General features: G+C 46.1%; 1 protein-coding gene across 1 annotated transcript in view; it reads left to right on the top strand.

Moving 5' to 3' along the window:
• Positions 1–12870, top strand: part of HGFAC (HGF activator) — a 47016-nt gene extending 34146 nt beyond the window's left edge. The window contains exons 8-9 of the mRNA XM_043512530.1: positions 10962–11013; positions 12734–12870. Coding sequence (XP_043368465.1) covers positions 10962–11013; positions 12734–12740 — 59 coding nt within the window. The 3' untranslated portion in view covers positions 12741–12870. The remainder of the gene's footprint in view (positions 1–10961; positions 11014–12733) is intronic.
• The last annotated feature ends 4194 nt before the right edge of the window (positions 12871–17064 follow it).

Raw genomic sequence — 17064 nt, 5'->3', positions numbered from 1 at the left:
CAGGTTCTCAGAAAGAGCTGGCGGATTACCTCAGCAGATGCTTCCACAACTACAAGTGGTCCTTCTGCCCAGACGTGATACACAATTTTCTCCCTGGGTGAGGAGGTCCCCAGATTGACTTATTTACAATATGAGGCAACAGGAAGTGCCCGCAATTCTGCTCCTTCTGGAATCACAGGCTGGGCTCTCTTGCAGATGCATTTCACCTCCCCTGGATGGAACATCTGCTGTACGTGTTCCTACTGTTCCCACTCGTGCACAAGATCTTGCTCAAGATCTGCAGAGACAAAGCGGTGGTCATACTGATGACGTCGGTGTGGCCTCACCAACACTGGTACACCATGCTATTGGAGCTGTCGGTGGTCGCCTTGATCGCATTGCCCTTGGTCCTGGACCCGATTACCCAGGACCACGGTCACCTTCACCACTCCGACCTCCAGTCCCTTCACCTCATGGCTTGGAAGTTTCATGGCTAAATCCCATGGAACTCGTGCTCCAAGCTGGTTACGGATGTCCTACTTGGTAGCAGGAAACCCTCCACCAGAGCCACCTACCTGGCCAAGTGGAAAGGGTTTGCAACCTGGTGCGCTCAGAGCCATACCCCCCCAATGCAGGCGTCCATACCGCTTATCCTGGGATACCTACTGCACTTGAATCAGCAGGGTCTGGCAGCATCATCCATCAAGGTGCAGCTATCTCTGCCTTCCACCCGGGAATGGCTGGACGTTCCGTCTTCGCCACCCCCATGATTCGCTGTTTCCTTAAGGGTCTGGAAAGGCTGTACCCAGAGGTTAGACAACCGATCCCAGAGTGAGACCTCAACCTGGTCCTTTCCAGACTAACAGGGCCCCTGTTTGAACCGCTGGTGACTTGCTCGCTCATCTACTTGTCATGGAAGGTGGTCTTCCTAGTCACCATTACTTCAGCGAGGAGGGTTTCGGAGCAAAAAGCCCTCACCTCCAACCCTCCCTACAAGGTTTTCTTTAGGGACAAGGTCCAACTTAGGCCTCACCCTGCCCTCCTTCCAAAGGTTGTGTCCCAATTCCCCTCTAACCAGGACATTTTTCTACCTGTCTTTTACCCTAAGCCTTATGCGAGTAGCCAAGAACAGAGGCCTCACTCACTGGACTTTCAACAAGTGCTAGTCTTTTACATTGAATGCACTAAGCCGTTCTGTAAATCAAACCAGCTTTTCGTGGTGGTAGCAGACCAGATGAAAGGACTCCCGGTCTTGTCCCAGAGGATTTCGTCGTGGATCACGTCCTGTATCTGGATGTGCTACGAGCTAGTCAGCTCCGGCACTAACTGCGCATTCCACAAGGGTGCAGGCCTCTTCGGCAGCATTCCTAACCCAGGTCCCAGTATAAAAATCTCCAGGGTGGCGATGTGGTCCTCAGTTTGCACTTTTACCTCTCATTACGCCATTACCCAGCATGCTCGAGACGATGCAGCCTTCCGCAGAGCGGTGCTCCAGTCAGCGATTCCATAACTCCAACCCCACTCCGGGGTTGGGCTTGGGAGTCACCTACCCAGAATCGACATGAACAAGCACTCGTAACTGTTCTTCGAGATGTGTTGCTCATGTCTATTCCAGACCACCCGCCTTCCCCTCTGTCGGAGTAGCCGGTAAGAAGGCAGTGAGGGTTGCACCAGATCAGCAGGGTCATATATTCACTGCCATGGAGGCGCCACTCCAGGCGGCTCAACAGCTGACCCAACAGGTTCTGCTAAAGGAAGAACTTTCAAATGACTGTGCATGTGGCACGCACACACCTAACTGGCATGGACGTGAGCAACACGTCTCGAAGAACAACAGTTACGAGTAACTGGTTTTTTCCTGGCAGCATCCTGAAGGAAAGTAAGAGTGATATTTTATGGCTATTGCGTGTGAGAAGCACAACAAGAGGGGAAGATTAAAGCAGGATCTTCAGGATTTAGTCATTGGTTTTGAGGGGTTCTCCAGTGAGAGAAGTGTGTAGTGCTTCTAGAAATGGCTTTGTTAGGCTGCATCACTTAGAAGGAAGATGAAGAACTCAGGAGTTGAGAGGTGGGCGGAAGTTCAACTCGGGAAGATAGGAGGCAAGTGCCTGAGTACTGTAATTGGGAATCAGCTCTCTCTTTGACCCTCCAATATTAACTTTGCGGAAGGGGAAGGCTTATCAGGGGTTATGTGCGATCAGTGGCTAGTCCTGTTAAACTGTATCATTGCGAGCGATTCGCATTATCAAGGAATGCAGTGAAAAAGTTTAGAAAACCATAAAAAAAACCTTGCAAAAGGGGAAAGTCCTCCAGGGTTCTTAGCTGACCTTGTTAGGACATCAACCCCAAAGGGTCATCTCCCAGCCCTTCCTCCACTCGGGTCAGTTGGCGCTGGCTGCCAAGGAAATGGGAACATGCAACATGGTTCTGACTGGGGCAGTATACTCCACTTGCATTTATTGGAGCGCTGGAAGTGACTACACAATCCCTCACAGAGTTCCTTCAGAGGCAGCATGACTCCATAACTCTCTGATTGCAAAATGGAGTCCTAACAGGAACAGTGTTAAGGTTCCTTTTTAGTTGGCAACTTCCAACACTCAAAGCTGAAAAGTGACTTCATAAATGTGCATGCAGTATGGCCTTTATTATAAGTCCCAAGATCACTGTAGTATTGCTATACTACTGGTGTGTGTCTGACTTGTTTAGAGCAAGAAATAAACAGGTGCTGATTGCTTACTTGAAAATAATAAAACAAACACTTGGCCTGCTAAACAAATGACTTTAGCTGACTGTGAGCCATCTGCATGCGGATGCATAAAACCCACACACAAAATGTGAAAGGAGAGATTCAGCTTATCTGTCAGGGCTATGAAAACATGTTTAAAAATGAAAAGCTCTTTGCCAGGATTTATACAGACTAAACTAATGATAATAACCTACCAATGCTACAGGAATATACCATACAATAACAACAACATCACGATTAAGGCATTTTGGTGTTTGTGATCCCAGATAACCTGGAACTCAGTTTTAAAAAAGAGTTTAGATTTTTTTTCTCTTTTCCCCATTCCCTTCTCATGTACCACTATAGCGCAGGGTTTGAGGTTGTTTGAATGCCCAGAGCAGTTCAAATCGGCCAGTGTACAGTCCAGGTTCCCTTGACCTTCTCTCCTCCAAATTCCCTGAACCTTGTGTTCCTTCCTACACCTCTCTGCACCCCAAATCTCCAACCTCTGCTGTACTTCACATTCCCTTGCATATACCTGCCAGTTTCTCCCTCTCTTTGCTCTCCCTGACTACACACATACATACTGTAGTTTCCCCCCGCCTTTTGCATCCCATGTTTCCCTCACACACCCTCTCTGTTGAGTAGATCTGATGCAACGTGTAGCATTTGAAAATAAATATTTAAGATTCATGATAATTTTTGCCATTAATTTTCCTAACTGAAAGTTTGTCTATCAGTCGAAGCTTGTGGATAAAAATCTTCACAGAAACTCCTGAAAAATTACCTGTTTTCAAAATGGCTTCCATTTCCCATTGTTTTCAGTAGACTTGAGGCCATAACTGCCCTCAGGTAAGGCCCTCTTTCAAATGGCCACTGACTCCAACTGTTTTCAGTGAGAGTGAACCCAACAACCATCTTCGTTAAGAACAGACCTACTGAGAACTATTGGAGATAGGTTGCTATTTTGAGAAGGCTTTCTAACCACTGACAAGTTACAACTTCAGCCCCACTGAGATGAATGAGAGATGGTAGCCACTTTGAAAGAGAGCAGTTCTATGTGGAATTCTTTGCCGCAGAACATAATTTGGCAGCCCTTGCTAAAGAAGACACTTTCAGTTCTGAGAGATAAAGAAAAAATGTCCATCGTTTAAAAAAAAAACACCTACAAATGTAGCATAAGATTTCAGTGAGTTTAACTATAAGAGAAGTTTGAAGCACCCGTGCTGATCCATTATTAAGATAATTCAAGAAAAAGAACCAGTCTGAGACTGAGTGCTGAAATTCTTAAATGACCCTTTTGCAATTCATTTTTACCAATAAAATAATTACCCAATTTACTTGTAAATTCTCAGAAAAATCATTCTTATTCAGCATGTGAGTGCTGTAATTTTGGAGAGGATACACTGTTTTCTTCACATATGACAAAACTGTGAATCCCTGCTTTTGGTGCAAAACTCACCCTTAGCTATGGAATCAGGGAATCACGAGCAGGGATTTCTCATATAATTTGTGTCAGAGATGTGAAGAAAGGGCCCAGACTTAGCTTCTATGTCTTTCAGCTCCTCTCCCTGCCATTTTCATCTGTTCCTCCTTTTCCATTTTAAGCTCTTTCAGGCAGAGACTGTGCCTTCCTGGATGTCTGTACAGCAACTAGCATATTATGGGTGATACTGTTATATAGATAACAAATTATGATGATAAGCAGCAAGAAAACCATCCCTGCTGTGTCTGGATACTGTAGCTCAGTAGGTATTTAAACGAAAAGCAAAAAAAGCTATTCTGTATTCTCTGAACACAACTGACCTTACTGAAAACTGCAGCTTCTCATAAGCCCAAATCTCTCTGGATTTCATATGGCTGGATGTGTCTTTCCAAGCAGAACACAACCCAGGTCCTTACAGAGTGTATGGCTACATGGCAGCTTCTAGGTTGGTCATGAGCTGGACCAAGTTAAGAAGCTGAACTTTACTTTAAAAAAAATTCTTATACTTTTATGGTTGTGAAGAAGTTCTTCTAAATATGAGCCGAGTGCAAACCAATAGGTGAACTGACTGGCCAGGGGACTGCTGAGCTAATAGGTGTGAGTGAATTGAGTGAGCAGGCTGGGGCAGCGGCAAATTATTTAATATACAGGAAGGTGTGTGTGAATTGATTTAATGTAGAGGATGATGCAGATGAACTGATTTAGTAGGCGGTGTGAATAGACTGACTAGGTGGGAGGAGAAGACTCAATAGATTTAGTTTGTGGGTGTGTGTGAATTGACTTAATAGGCAAGAGAATAGGAGCAAATTGATTTAGAGCCAGATTTTCAAAAGTATTTAGGTGCTGAAAGATGCAGATAGGCACCTAGTGGGATTTTCAAAAGTGCCTAAGAGTAGTTTTTCAAATTGTATTAGATGCCTAACTGCTTCTTTAGGCACCTCAACCCCTTTGAAAATCTGGACCTTAGTGACTGGGAGTGAATTGATTGAATTAGTTAGAGGCTAATGATGAACCGACTGGGTAAGCTGGATCCTAGAATTTGCAAATGTGGTCCTTACATAAGCATCCTTCTGTTAACAAAACATAGCACTATTGAGATCCTGTTCATTCCTGCCCAAAACTTCTGTATCTCTTTATCCTTTCTAATAACAAGCTCTTTGTTCAAGATGTTGTTATGAAATCTAACTCCATGTAGGTATTTATATCATACATGGCCATCAGTGTGAATGATTATTGCTGTGCTGAAATTGTAGTCTAAAATGTCACTAGAAAAATCAAATGAAAGATAAACTAGTCCCCCCCCCATTAACTATGGAATGTATTCAGTTTATTTTGTCAGGCCCTAATGAACTCCTGGTGGAATTTATAGAACTTTGGATTTAAATTGTATATAAAAGGATTCCGTTTACACAATAGGTGAATTTATGACTTTTTTTTGGTAAACACTAATCTCCTGAATTCTAGCCCAGTTGAGCTTTTAAATATTTGCAAGTCAAAAGTGATAAGGTATTTTTTATTACAGTAGAAACGTATTAAACAGTAAATCTACTTGCAGTGACTGCAGCATGCATTCTTTAAGCAAATGTTCAACTAAGAATTCCTTTGTTATAAATTACTTTATTCCATGATCAGATCCATTCCTGTTTTACATATCAACCATCTATTAGATTTAATTCATTTCAAGAGGCTGCCAATTTTGTGCATAGCTTTTGGCCCACAACAAGTGTTTTTCATAATCGGACTATGCTTTCAATGTAAATTTGTTTCAGTGATAAGCTCAGTCAGACGGTTGTGCTGTTGGCAGTTGTATTGCCATTTACCAATGGAAAGCAGCACATTGTATGAACCATTTTTTTCTTCATAAATGGGCTAATTCGATTGTTTTTGTTTGTATAGAGTCATATGACCAAGCAGAGAGCTATATGGTAAATACATTACAGACTCATAGAAGTGGAAAGAATTATTTTCTATAGTGGTTTTAATGCAAAATTTTAAAAACATTTTATAAACATTGATTTGTGAATCATCACAACTCCCCAGTAAGAGTTATCCAGCCTTATTTTACAGAGGGGGAAGCGAACACACAAAAATGTAGCTTGCCCAAGGTCAGACAGGAAACCAGTAGCAGCACCAGGAACAGAGCTTAGTACTCCTGACTCTCAGATCTGTGCTGTACCCGCTAGTAGTAGTAGGCCCTCACAAGGGTTCAAACACACATACAAGTGGGTGTGGGACAGAGGTGAAAGTAAGCCAGTAAGCTCTGGTACAGCGTACCAGCAAGAGCCAGTGCGCCGTTCTGGGACCGGTTTCCCAGACGTCAATTTAAAACCCTGGGGTAGCGCGGCGGGGCTCTGGCAGGGATTTAACGGGCCCCGGAACTCCAGCCGCCGCTACCACCCTGGGCCTTTAAATCCCTGCCAGAGCCCTGCTGCCAAAGCCCTGGGGTAGCGGCGGCGGGGCTCCGGTGGCAATTTAAAGGGCCGAGGTGGTAGCGGTGGCTGGAGCCCCGGGGCCCTTCAAATGCCCACCGGAGCCTTGCCGCTGTTACCCCAGGGTTCGGGCAGCGGGGATTTAAAGGGCTCGGGGCTCCAGCAGCCGCTACCGCAGTGGAGCCCCAGGCCCTTTAAAGCTCTGCCAGAGCTCAGAGCCCCGGGGTAGTGGTGGCAGCCGGGAGCCCCTGGGGCTCCTCAGTGATTTAAAGGGCCCAGGGCTCCGCTGCGGTAGTGGCAGCTGGAGCCCTCAGCCCTTTAAATTGCCCCGGAGCCCCGGGGCTCACAGCCGCCTCTGCAGCTGGTAGCTCGGGGGTGATTTAAAGGGCCTGGGGCTCCCAGCCGCCACTACCGCAGCTGGAGCCCCGGGCCTTTTAAAGGGCCTGGGGATTTAAGGCCCTGGCTCTTCTGGTTAAGGCCACGCCCACTGCTCAGGACTCCGGGCGTACCGGTAAGTCCTTTAATTTATTTTCACCCCTGGTAGGGGGAAGGAAATCCATCCATGATGGGGAAGGGAGACATGCAGGCAAGGTGCAAGAACTCCAGGTGGGTCAGGCAATGCCTATAGGAGAAGACTTTACTGAAACAAAGAGAGCTGGTATATCCTACATCTCACAGGCCTTTCAGGACTGCAGTGCACTGGAAGCAAAACTTTAAGAGGAAAAATACACCTTTTACCAGCAGAAAGCACATCTGAAACTAGCAGAAAGCACAGGAAGTGATGAGATTGGAGGACACTACGACAAAGCAGAATAAAGACACAAGCTGCTGCAGACTCCAAATAAAGTGTCTGAAAAAGATTCAAGAAGGCACAAGAACAAGTTGATGGATTTAAAAAAATGAGGCTTAAAAATCTGTTCAAACATGCAGCTCCTGAGAGTGCTAGTGAAGGTGTGGTGGCAAATGGAGACGCAAAATGAAACTGTTTGAGGGACTCCCAATGTTCATTGACACTAGAAATACAAAAGAGACAGAACCTTCCATTCCCAGTTCTTCAGAAATTCAACAGAGAAAAATAAAAAGTACTTTAAGGATGAAAAGTTGCACAAAACCACAAAAAATCTGGGAAAAACAACTCCAAATTGGAGCAATTCTTTAGGAACTGTGGAAAAGCAGACTGCCTTAGCACCATTAAAGTGAGGAGAAATGAACCTTTTCAATCTGACCATAGTTAGAAGATAACCAGTGAAGAAGAGCTGCAAGCAAGACTGTTCTAGTGCCAGTGATTTTTATGAGAACTGTGAGGTCAGCATTGAAGAAGCTAATGTTTCTTAGGCCTTGGTGTGTTTTTAAAACATTGGCGAGGAATGCAATGATGTGTCTTTTTAAGGGCTTCCGTATTGTGATCTGCAAACCACAGCACTGTTTGTCTCATGAGTGAGTTGTTGGAATGTGGAGCAGATGGTGGATATCTGCTAATCAAATAGCTTAACTGTGTTTGTGTGGATTTACCTCCACAGGACATTACAGAATAAATAACCTAGGCCTCTTTTCACAATAAGCATTTAAAAAAATACTCAGAGATATTGCTATTCAACTCGCCCAATGAGTTTTGATGTTGTCAAAGACTTTGTATGGAGATTGGATTGTGGACAAAAGGAGTCCACATTAGGTAGACTGATGGATAGATATGACTGAATATGGTGTTTTCTTGTTTTTTTAAAGAATAGAACACAAGCGAAAATTTAGAAAACTATCTAAACAGCCAAAGACATCCAGTTTTATTTTTTCTGCAGCTGTAGCATTGAGTTACAGATATGCAGCAATGTATGTACATTAGGTTTCAATCCTGTGAGGTGCTGAAAACCTCCTATAAACGACTTGAGTGAGAACTGAGGGCTCTTGGTGTTTAGAACCTTGCAGAATCTGGCCCTGATACTGTGTTAATAGATGGGCCCCTCTCCTCTTTCATTCTTAAAAAAGTTCACATCTCTAAATCATTTCTGAATGTAATAAATACAGTACCAATAAAACTTGCACCTGGCACTTCCCTGGCCAAATGTAACAGGAGATTAACATAAAGCACAGTGGTTTTTTCTCCATGAACCTGCCTGTTTCAGTCAGAGAGAGATGATATTTCATTATCTTGTAGTCTTGATCAGCAAATTACCTTAAAAAGAGCATACACTTCTTATCGTTATTATTTAAAACATATGTAATTTATTTCAAATAAGTTTTATTAACAATTATTGGGATGAGAAGAATTTGAGTAGAAATGCGCCTGATCCAAAAGGCCATATCAGAACATCACAGAGGTGTTTAGAATCCAAATGCAGCTACAGATCCAATTTTGCAAATGGCCCAGCAGATCTTGAATCCAGGCCTGCAAAGGAGCCAGGTAGCAGACAGCTCCATGCTGCCCCCAGCAGCAGTTATAATGAGTTTGCGCTCAACTACTCACAACCCACTGCGGACACAGACCACCGGAAGTCCTGCCTCAAGGGGTCCGACAGGCAGCAGACTCCTGACTCCTGATTGGCTTCCTGACCTATATAAACCCAAGGGGCATTCCAGAAAATATCCAGGCAACGGTACGGATCTCCTGTAGCTGGATGATCATTCTTGCTCCCTGTTCTTGAACTTCTGGCTTTGACCTTGCCTTGATTTGGACCTTGCCTCCTGACCTGGACCCTGAAACCTAACTCAGACTCTGATCTTTGGTATTGACTCTGGCCTGGAATTTGACTATGAATGCCTCTGATACTCTCAGCCTCAGGTTTGATCCTGCTCTGACCCTTGGTTCTGGCTGCCGTTGTCAGGATCCTGACAGTTTTCCTGGATCACCCTAGCCTGTGTTGATGGCCTATCTTGGAGGCAGCAGGCCACTCCGTGCCTGGCATGTCCCAGAGGCTATCGGAGATATCTGAATGAGTTGACCACTCCCAGGAGGAGATCCCCACACTTTGAGCCCAAGTATCGCAGCTCACAACAGAGAACCAAGCTCTGCACAGGCAAGCCACCCAGCTCCACAATGACAATGTGGCACTGCAGGCCCAACTGGCACAGCATGCCTCAGATAACCAGCTGCTACGGAAGCAGGCAGCCCAGCTGCAAGACAAGAATGCTGCACTAGGGGCACGTACTGTGGCTGCGTACCCAGACCCACTCCCCCTCCCAGAATGTTTTATTGGGGACCACAAAAAATTTAGGGGGGTTATTAACCAATGCTGCCTGTTGTTTCTGCTCCACCCCCAGGACTGCCCCACCAACCAAGCAAAAGCAGGACTCATTATTAAGATTAAGATTCAGTCACAGGTATTTTTAGTAAAAGTCAGGTCATGGGCAATAAACACAAATTCTCGGAAGACTGCAACGTGTCCCTGACCTTCACTAAAAATACCCTGGGGGTGGGGGAACTAGCAGTCGGAGCGCTGCCGGGGGCTGATCTCCGGCCGCTGCTCCAGCACCAGTGAGCTGACCCAACCTCAGCCACTGGGTTGGCTGCTGACCAGCTGCTCTGGAGGCCCGGGGGCTGCTTCTCTGGCAGTCCTAGGGCTGACTACCAACTGCTGCTCTGGACTACTGCTCCGACAGCCCCAGGCCTGACAGCTGCCCCAGCCCGACCGCTGTGGAAGAAGTCACAGAGGTCCTGGAAAGTCATGGAATCAGTGATCTCCGTGACAGAATCACAGCCTTCCTCATTGCTTCCTGACAGGAGATGCATTGGACTGGCCTCGACCCTGCTCAAATGAGCAGGCCCAACGCTATCGGACAGTTTACATTTCTTTAGAGCCTTTGGTGAGGGACCTTGTCAAAGTCTTTCTGAAAATCTGAGTACACTATATTCAGTGGACCCCCCTTAGCCACATGCTTGTTGACCCCCTCAAAGAATTCTAGTAGATTGGGGAGGCATGATTTCCCTTTACAAACACCGTGGTGACTCTTCCCCAACAAATTATGTTCATCTATGTGTCTGATTTTGTTCTTTACTATCGTTTCAACCAGTTTGCCCGGTACTGAAGTCAGGCTTACTGGCCTGTAATTGCCGAGGTCACCTCTGGAGCCCTTTTAAAAAATTCGTGTCCCATGAGCTATCCTCCAGTCATTTGGTACAAAAGCTGATTTAAATGATAGGTTACAAACTACAGTTAGTAGTTCTGCACTTTCACATCTGAGTTCCTTCAGAACTCTTGGGTGAATACCATCTGGTCCTGGTGACTTATAGTTTAGTGTAGTTTTGTGCCTGGTGCCCACTTCTAATTTTGAGGTCTAGTATTCACTGATGATTAGAGGAATAATTGCCATTAGCATAAATTTGTTCACTGCTCGTTCTGTTCCCCAGTTCCTGTCTTGCTACATTCCACCAAAATCAAGGGAACATCAGCAGATACTTGGTAAGTTTGGCTGCCCATGTGGTATGCTGTGGTTGATGTACCAGCAGTTAAGCAGCTTGTGATGTTATATCTTTAAATCTCTTATTCCTGATGGAAGAATAGACCCCCCTAGAGCTCAGTCCTGCATATGTCAAGCTTGTGTAACTCTTATTGAAATTGCTGGGCAATGAAGGACTGTAGGAACTGGTCATAATTAGTCCTGTTCGTACTTTTGAGGATTTTGTGCTTACTTTGAGTTTCTCTGAGTCTGATTTTCAGAGGCTGGCTTCCTGTTCTATCAGGGCGAAGGATTCTTCCTAAAGCTATGGGCGTCACGAGGCCCCAACCCCTCCATTACTCTATCCCCGCCCCTCCTCTTCCCACTGAAGCCCCACCTCCCAGCCAAGCCGGAACTGGGCAGGGGAGTCTGGGCCCGAGAGCAGTCCTCGGCCTGTATCTCCACCCTCCCGGCCCCCTGTCCAGGGCAGGTGGAGGGGCTGTGGCTCCCTATAGCTGCCTGCACGGTACTTACCCTGACCTGGCTCTGGCTTCCAGCCTGGCCTGGAGGCAATGACTTGCAGGGAAGAGAAGAGTCAGCAGAGGCAGGCCCATGGCAAAAAGTGGACAGGACAGGCCCATCCACTTTCAAAAGTGGGAGGGCCATGGTCCTTTGGCATCTCCTGGTCCAGCGCCCCTGTGTTCTATTCATGTTTGTGCATACAAACATCCTTGCAAATGCTTGTCGAGCACTAATAATTGGATGTGCACTGACAGATTCTAACAGCTGCGCATATAGGTGGTCGAAGATACATGTGCCAAACCCATCTAGACACATGACCAGTGTGAAGGTAATAAAAAATGAGGTTTTGTATGTATAAATTTGAGCAACTGTTAATGCTTGAGTAGCACATGTATGTGTGGGTGTGTTGCGCTGAACATTTAGTGACAGGAAGCCAGGTTTTCAAGACCCTTTAAAAATCAGGTGCTTTAAATGTTTGATAATGCGTACTTTGCTGCACCTTGCTGATTAAAGGCTTTCATTTATGGTGACCACATTAGGCCTGATTGTCCACTGTTTTGCACCTTGTGTATCACAGGCGACAATTTTTCAAAGTGCTGGGGGGTGCTCGACCCCTGGCTGCTCCCCAGGTCCCACCCCTGCTCCATCCCTTCCCCCAAGGCCCCATCCATACCCTGCCTCTTCCTGCCTCTGCTCCACCCCGGTCCCGCCTCTTCCCCCAAGTTCCACCTCCTCCCCCGAGCATGCTGCATCTTGCGTCTCTCCCCTCCCCGCCAGCCTCCTACACACCACAAAACAGCTGTTCATGGTGAGTGGGAGGTGCTGGGAGGGAGGGGGAAACTTTGATCCGTGGTGCCCGCTGGAGGGCGGGAGGCACTGGGGGAGTGGGAGGAAACTGGTAGGGGGGCTGCCGGTGGGTGCTCAGCCCCCACCATTTCTCCCCAGGTGTGCTCCAGCCCCAGAGTACCCATGGAGTCGGCGCCTATGTTGTGTGTTCACTTACACATGAATAAAATGAATGCCACTGTTAACATGATTTGGAGGTTTTTTACACCCTCTTTGCACAGCAGAAAGAAATACACAAGGTGCAAGGCACTGGAGAATCAGGCCCATTGACTTTTAATTCACAGAGATATCACTTAGGATACTGGTGATGAAATAAGCATTTCTTGAGCACTGAATTTGCCCTGATTTCTGATCAGCATATTGTGTTTTGTCCAGTCCCTAGCCAACGATGTTACCGTGGCAATGGTACAGAGTACAGAGGGGTTGTGAAGACGACTGTTTCTGGACACAGTTGCGTACCCTGGAATTCCGATTTGCTTTACCAAGAACTTCACGTTGACAGTGTTGAAAAAGCTGTGCAGCTGGGCTTGGGACCCTACTCTTACTGCAGGTAAGAACTTCTGGCACACTCAGTGTTTGTAAATTGAAGTATACATTGAACATAGCAGTGATTTTGGAAGAGTGGATTACCAGTGATATCCGTTCAGCAGTTATCTTTTGTTGCAGTAACACTGGTTAGCTTGAGAGTTTATTCAGAACATGACATTCATAAACTCACTTTAAGCAGCCTAGGAGAAGTAGATCCTCAAAAGGGATCTACATTTAGAAAGTGTAGGATCTTGCAGCTGAAATGAATAGCCAGCTAGGGCTGCCAAAAGAATGTCTAGACTTGAGGGAATGTTAGAAAGTTCTGGGCCTTTTAGCTTTCTCATCTCTGTGACCTTTTCCACACGAGTCCCAAAAGACAAAACAATACCTCATAGAGTCACCCCAGGGGCCCGTAGTTAACTTCATCCTCTCCTCCAAAGAATGATTGTGATGCTGAATGTTCTGGCAATTGTCCCCTCTCCATGTTGATGTTGCATCCTGCCTCTATCTGTAGTGGAGTATCATCAGCACTCTCAGCAGTCACTGCAGCTATGGAGATGAGAGGGTCCATCCAGGAATAGGGTATATGTAAAAATGAAAATCAGAGCTATTTGGAGAATGGAAGTTCTGTTTCTCAAAGGATTAAGAGATTTTGAAATTTAGTTTCACTCTGAATTGGAAGGAAAACAGAAAATTGTGAAATTCTTCATGAAGGAAAATTCTGGGGGGAAGAGAGAAACTATTTCAGGTCAAAAACATTTTGTTTTGATAAAATCAAAACATTTCAGTGTTGTCTTTTTAGAATGTTTGTAAGTATAATACAAACCAACAAAATGGCAATTAAGTTATTTCAAAACAAAAAATTGATGTTTCATTCTAAAAAAAATTCAAAATAGGATGTTTGATGTTGTCCAAACTTTTTCCTGTTTTCTTCTGAAATGAAATTCCAATGAAATCAATACAATGTTATGAAATATATCTATTTCAATGGAATTGCATATTCTGGAGGAATATGGTTCTATACATTTCTCTGACCAGCTCTAGTCAGAATATCTGTTGCGATTGGGCCTCAGGAAGTATCCCTTCCTGTGCCTTCTCTCAGCAGCAGGCCTTTCTCCAGGCTTCAAATAACCAAAAGAGAGAGACATACAATTTATGTTCCTTTTATGGCAAACAGTGGGGATGGCCAAATATCAGACATTTTAGAAATTGGTTCAGATGCTTATCCTGCTGTTATCTGATTTTTTTGTTTTGTTTGGAAATCAAGCTAGTAATCTGCAGAAATCAGAATTTCTCATTAAATTTCCTATAGACCCTGGTTTATTTGGAAATATTATGAAAGCATCATTTCTCACAGTAGCTCTTCTTTTGCAGGAAGCCAGTAAGTACAGAGAGTCATAAATTAATTAATTAATAAAATCTGCTTTTTCTGAATCTCCAAAAAGTGTTTCTTCTTTTATCCAAATTGGTTTGATCTCCACAGCAGAGTCCAGATTTAACAAAGTGTAAGGGGACTGTTGCCCCCTTACTAACATTCAGTGGGGGTGTTTTAGTTAGCTAGCTCCCATTACTAAAAGGGGAAGGGTATATGGGAAACCAGACCCTGAAACTGGTAGACCCCAGCAACAATGGGGAGAGGCCAATGCTCCAGGTCAGCTTGAATGACAGGGTGCGCAGGCTAATCAGAGAGTCAGGAGGCCAGGGAGGTCCCATCCTCCATGTGAGCTGGATTTGCCTGGGTCAGACAGAGTGGGGCTGAGCTAAGGAGAAAGCAGGAGCTGAAGCTAAGCTGGGGAGCAGAGTTGTGCCAGAGCCAGAGGGGCCAGAAAAGCAGCCCAGGGAGCTGGAGGCAGAGCAGCAGCAGCAGCAATGCAGAGACAGAGTGGTGGAGCTGGGGCTGGAGCAGTCCGGAGTCGGGTGTCGTGAGCAGCTGGAGAGATTGAGGGGGACCCTGGGCAGCAGGCCCAACACAGGGAGACGCCTCAGCCAAGAGGCTCTGCAGGCCAGGCTTGGATCGTAACCCCGACAGGGCGGGGACGACACTGGGAAGAAGGGTCCTACCACTTAGAGCCTGAGAGCGTGTGGCCACCACCAGGGCAAGTGTCCAACCCACAGCATCCCTGCAGCATAGCCAGGGCCTGAGAAGAAGGCCTGGGACGTCCAAGGAACAGACTGAGCTGCCCTGACATTCCAGAGAAACTGTGTGTGATGTTCCCTGCCACAGAGCGGGGTGATGTGTTTCCTTTAACCTTTGCCATTTTTCCTTATTCTTTTTAAAATTAATTGTTGATTTAAATAACTTGCATTTGCTTTAAATTGTATGTAATGGTCAGTGGGTCAGAGAAGTGCGCAGTGCAGAGAGAGTACCCTGGAGTGGGGACACCCTAGCCCCTGTCCTAGGTGACCGCAGGAGGGTTGAGGGTCGAGCCCCCCAGGAATCGTGGGCCCAGCCTTGTTGGGGTTACAAGGACTCTGCCAGACAGGAGCGTGGAAGGGGAGTCCTCAAGGGCAGGAAGGGCACTGGATAAAGGAAGTGGGAGCGAGGACTCAGATCCTTTCGCTAGTCCACTTCACCGGGGTAGTGCAAAAGCCAGGAAAGTTCCCCATAATAGCGGGACTATTCCCCCGCTTACAAAAGCACTTAAGCACATACTTGAAAACATCCCTGTTCAGCATATGCCTAAGTGCTTTGCTGAATTGAAGCCAGCTCAGGAGATCAAACCAATTTAATTTCAAAGGGGTTTAAACATGGGCTGAACTTTAAGCGTGTGCTTAGGCACTTTGCTGAATCTAGACTTTGTCAGTTTTGTGCCTCTGAGCACAGCATTCACTTTAAGATTTAAAATGCAACCCTCTGATCCCACTGAGGGTTACCAAAAGAAACTACAGCATTTGCTCAAGAAACTCCCTGAAAAAGCACAAGAACAAATCCGCACAGACACACCCCTGGAACCCCGACCTGGGGTATTCTATCTGCTACCCAAGATCCATAAACCTGGAAATCCTGCATGCCCCATCATCTCAGGCATTGGCAGCCTGACAGCAGGATTGTCTGGCTATGTAGACTCCCTCCTCAGGCCCTACGTTACCAGCACTCCCAGCTATCTTCGAGACACCACTGACTTCCTGAGGAAACTACAATCCATCGGTGATCTTCCTAAAAACACCATCCTAGCCACTATGGATGTAGAAGCCCTCTACACCAACATTCCACACAAAGATGGACTACAAGCCGTCAGGAACAGTATCCCCGATACTGTCACGGCTAACCTGGTGGCTGAACTTTGTGACTTTGTCCTCACCCATTACTATTTCACATTTGGGGACAATGTATACCTTCAAATCAGCGGCACTGCGATGGGCACCCACATGGCCCCACCGTATGCCAACATTTTTATGGCTGACTTAGAACAACGCTTCCTCAGCTCTCGTCCCCTAATGCCCCTACTCTACTTGTGCTACATTGATGACATCTTCATCATCTGGACCCATGGAAAAGAAGCCCTTGAGGAATTCCACCATGATTTCAACAATTTCCATCCCACCATCAACCTCAGCCTGGACCAGTCCACACAAGAGATCCACTTCCTGGACACTATGGTGCTAATAAGCGATGGTCACATAAACACCACCCTATATCAGAAACCTACTGACCGCTATTCCTACCTACATGCCTCTAGCTTTCATCCAGATCACACCACACGATCCATTGTCTACAGCCAACCCCTCAGACAGAGACATTTGCTCCAACCCCTCAGACAGAGACAAACACCTACAAGATCTCTATCATGCATTCTTACAACTACAATACCCACCTGCTGAAGTGAAGAAACAGATTGACAGAGCCAGAAGAGTACTCAGAAGTCACCTACTACAGGACAGGCCCAACAAAGAAAACAACAGAACGCCACTAGCCATCCCCTTCAGCCCCCAACTAAAACCTCTCCAATGCATCATCAAGGATCTACAACCTATCCTGAAGGATGACCCATCACTCTCACAGATCTTGGGAGACAGGCCATTCCTTGCTTACCGACAGCCCCCCAACCTGAAGCAAATACTCACCAGCAACCGCACACCACACAACAGAACCACTAACCCAGGAACCTATCCTTGCAACAAAGCCCGTTGCCAACTCTGTCCACATATCTATTCCAGGGACACCATCATAGGGCCTA

The sequence above is a fragment of the Dermochelys coriacea genome, chromosome 4 (genome assembly GCF_009764565.3).
Source record: "Dermochelys coriacea isolate rDerCor1 chromosome 4, rDerCor1.pri.v4, whole genome shotgun sequence".
NCBI lineage: Eukaryota > Metazoa > Chordata > Testudines > Dermochelyidae > Dermochelys > Dermochelys coriacea.
This window is presented reverse-complemented; position numbering and strand designations above follow the sequence as displayed.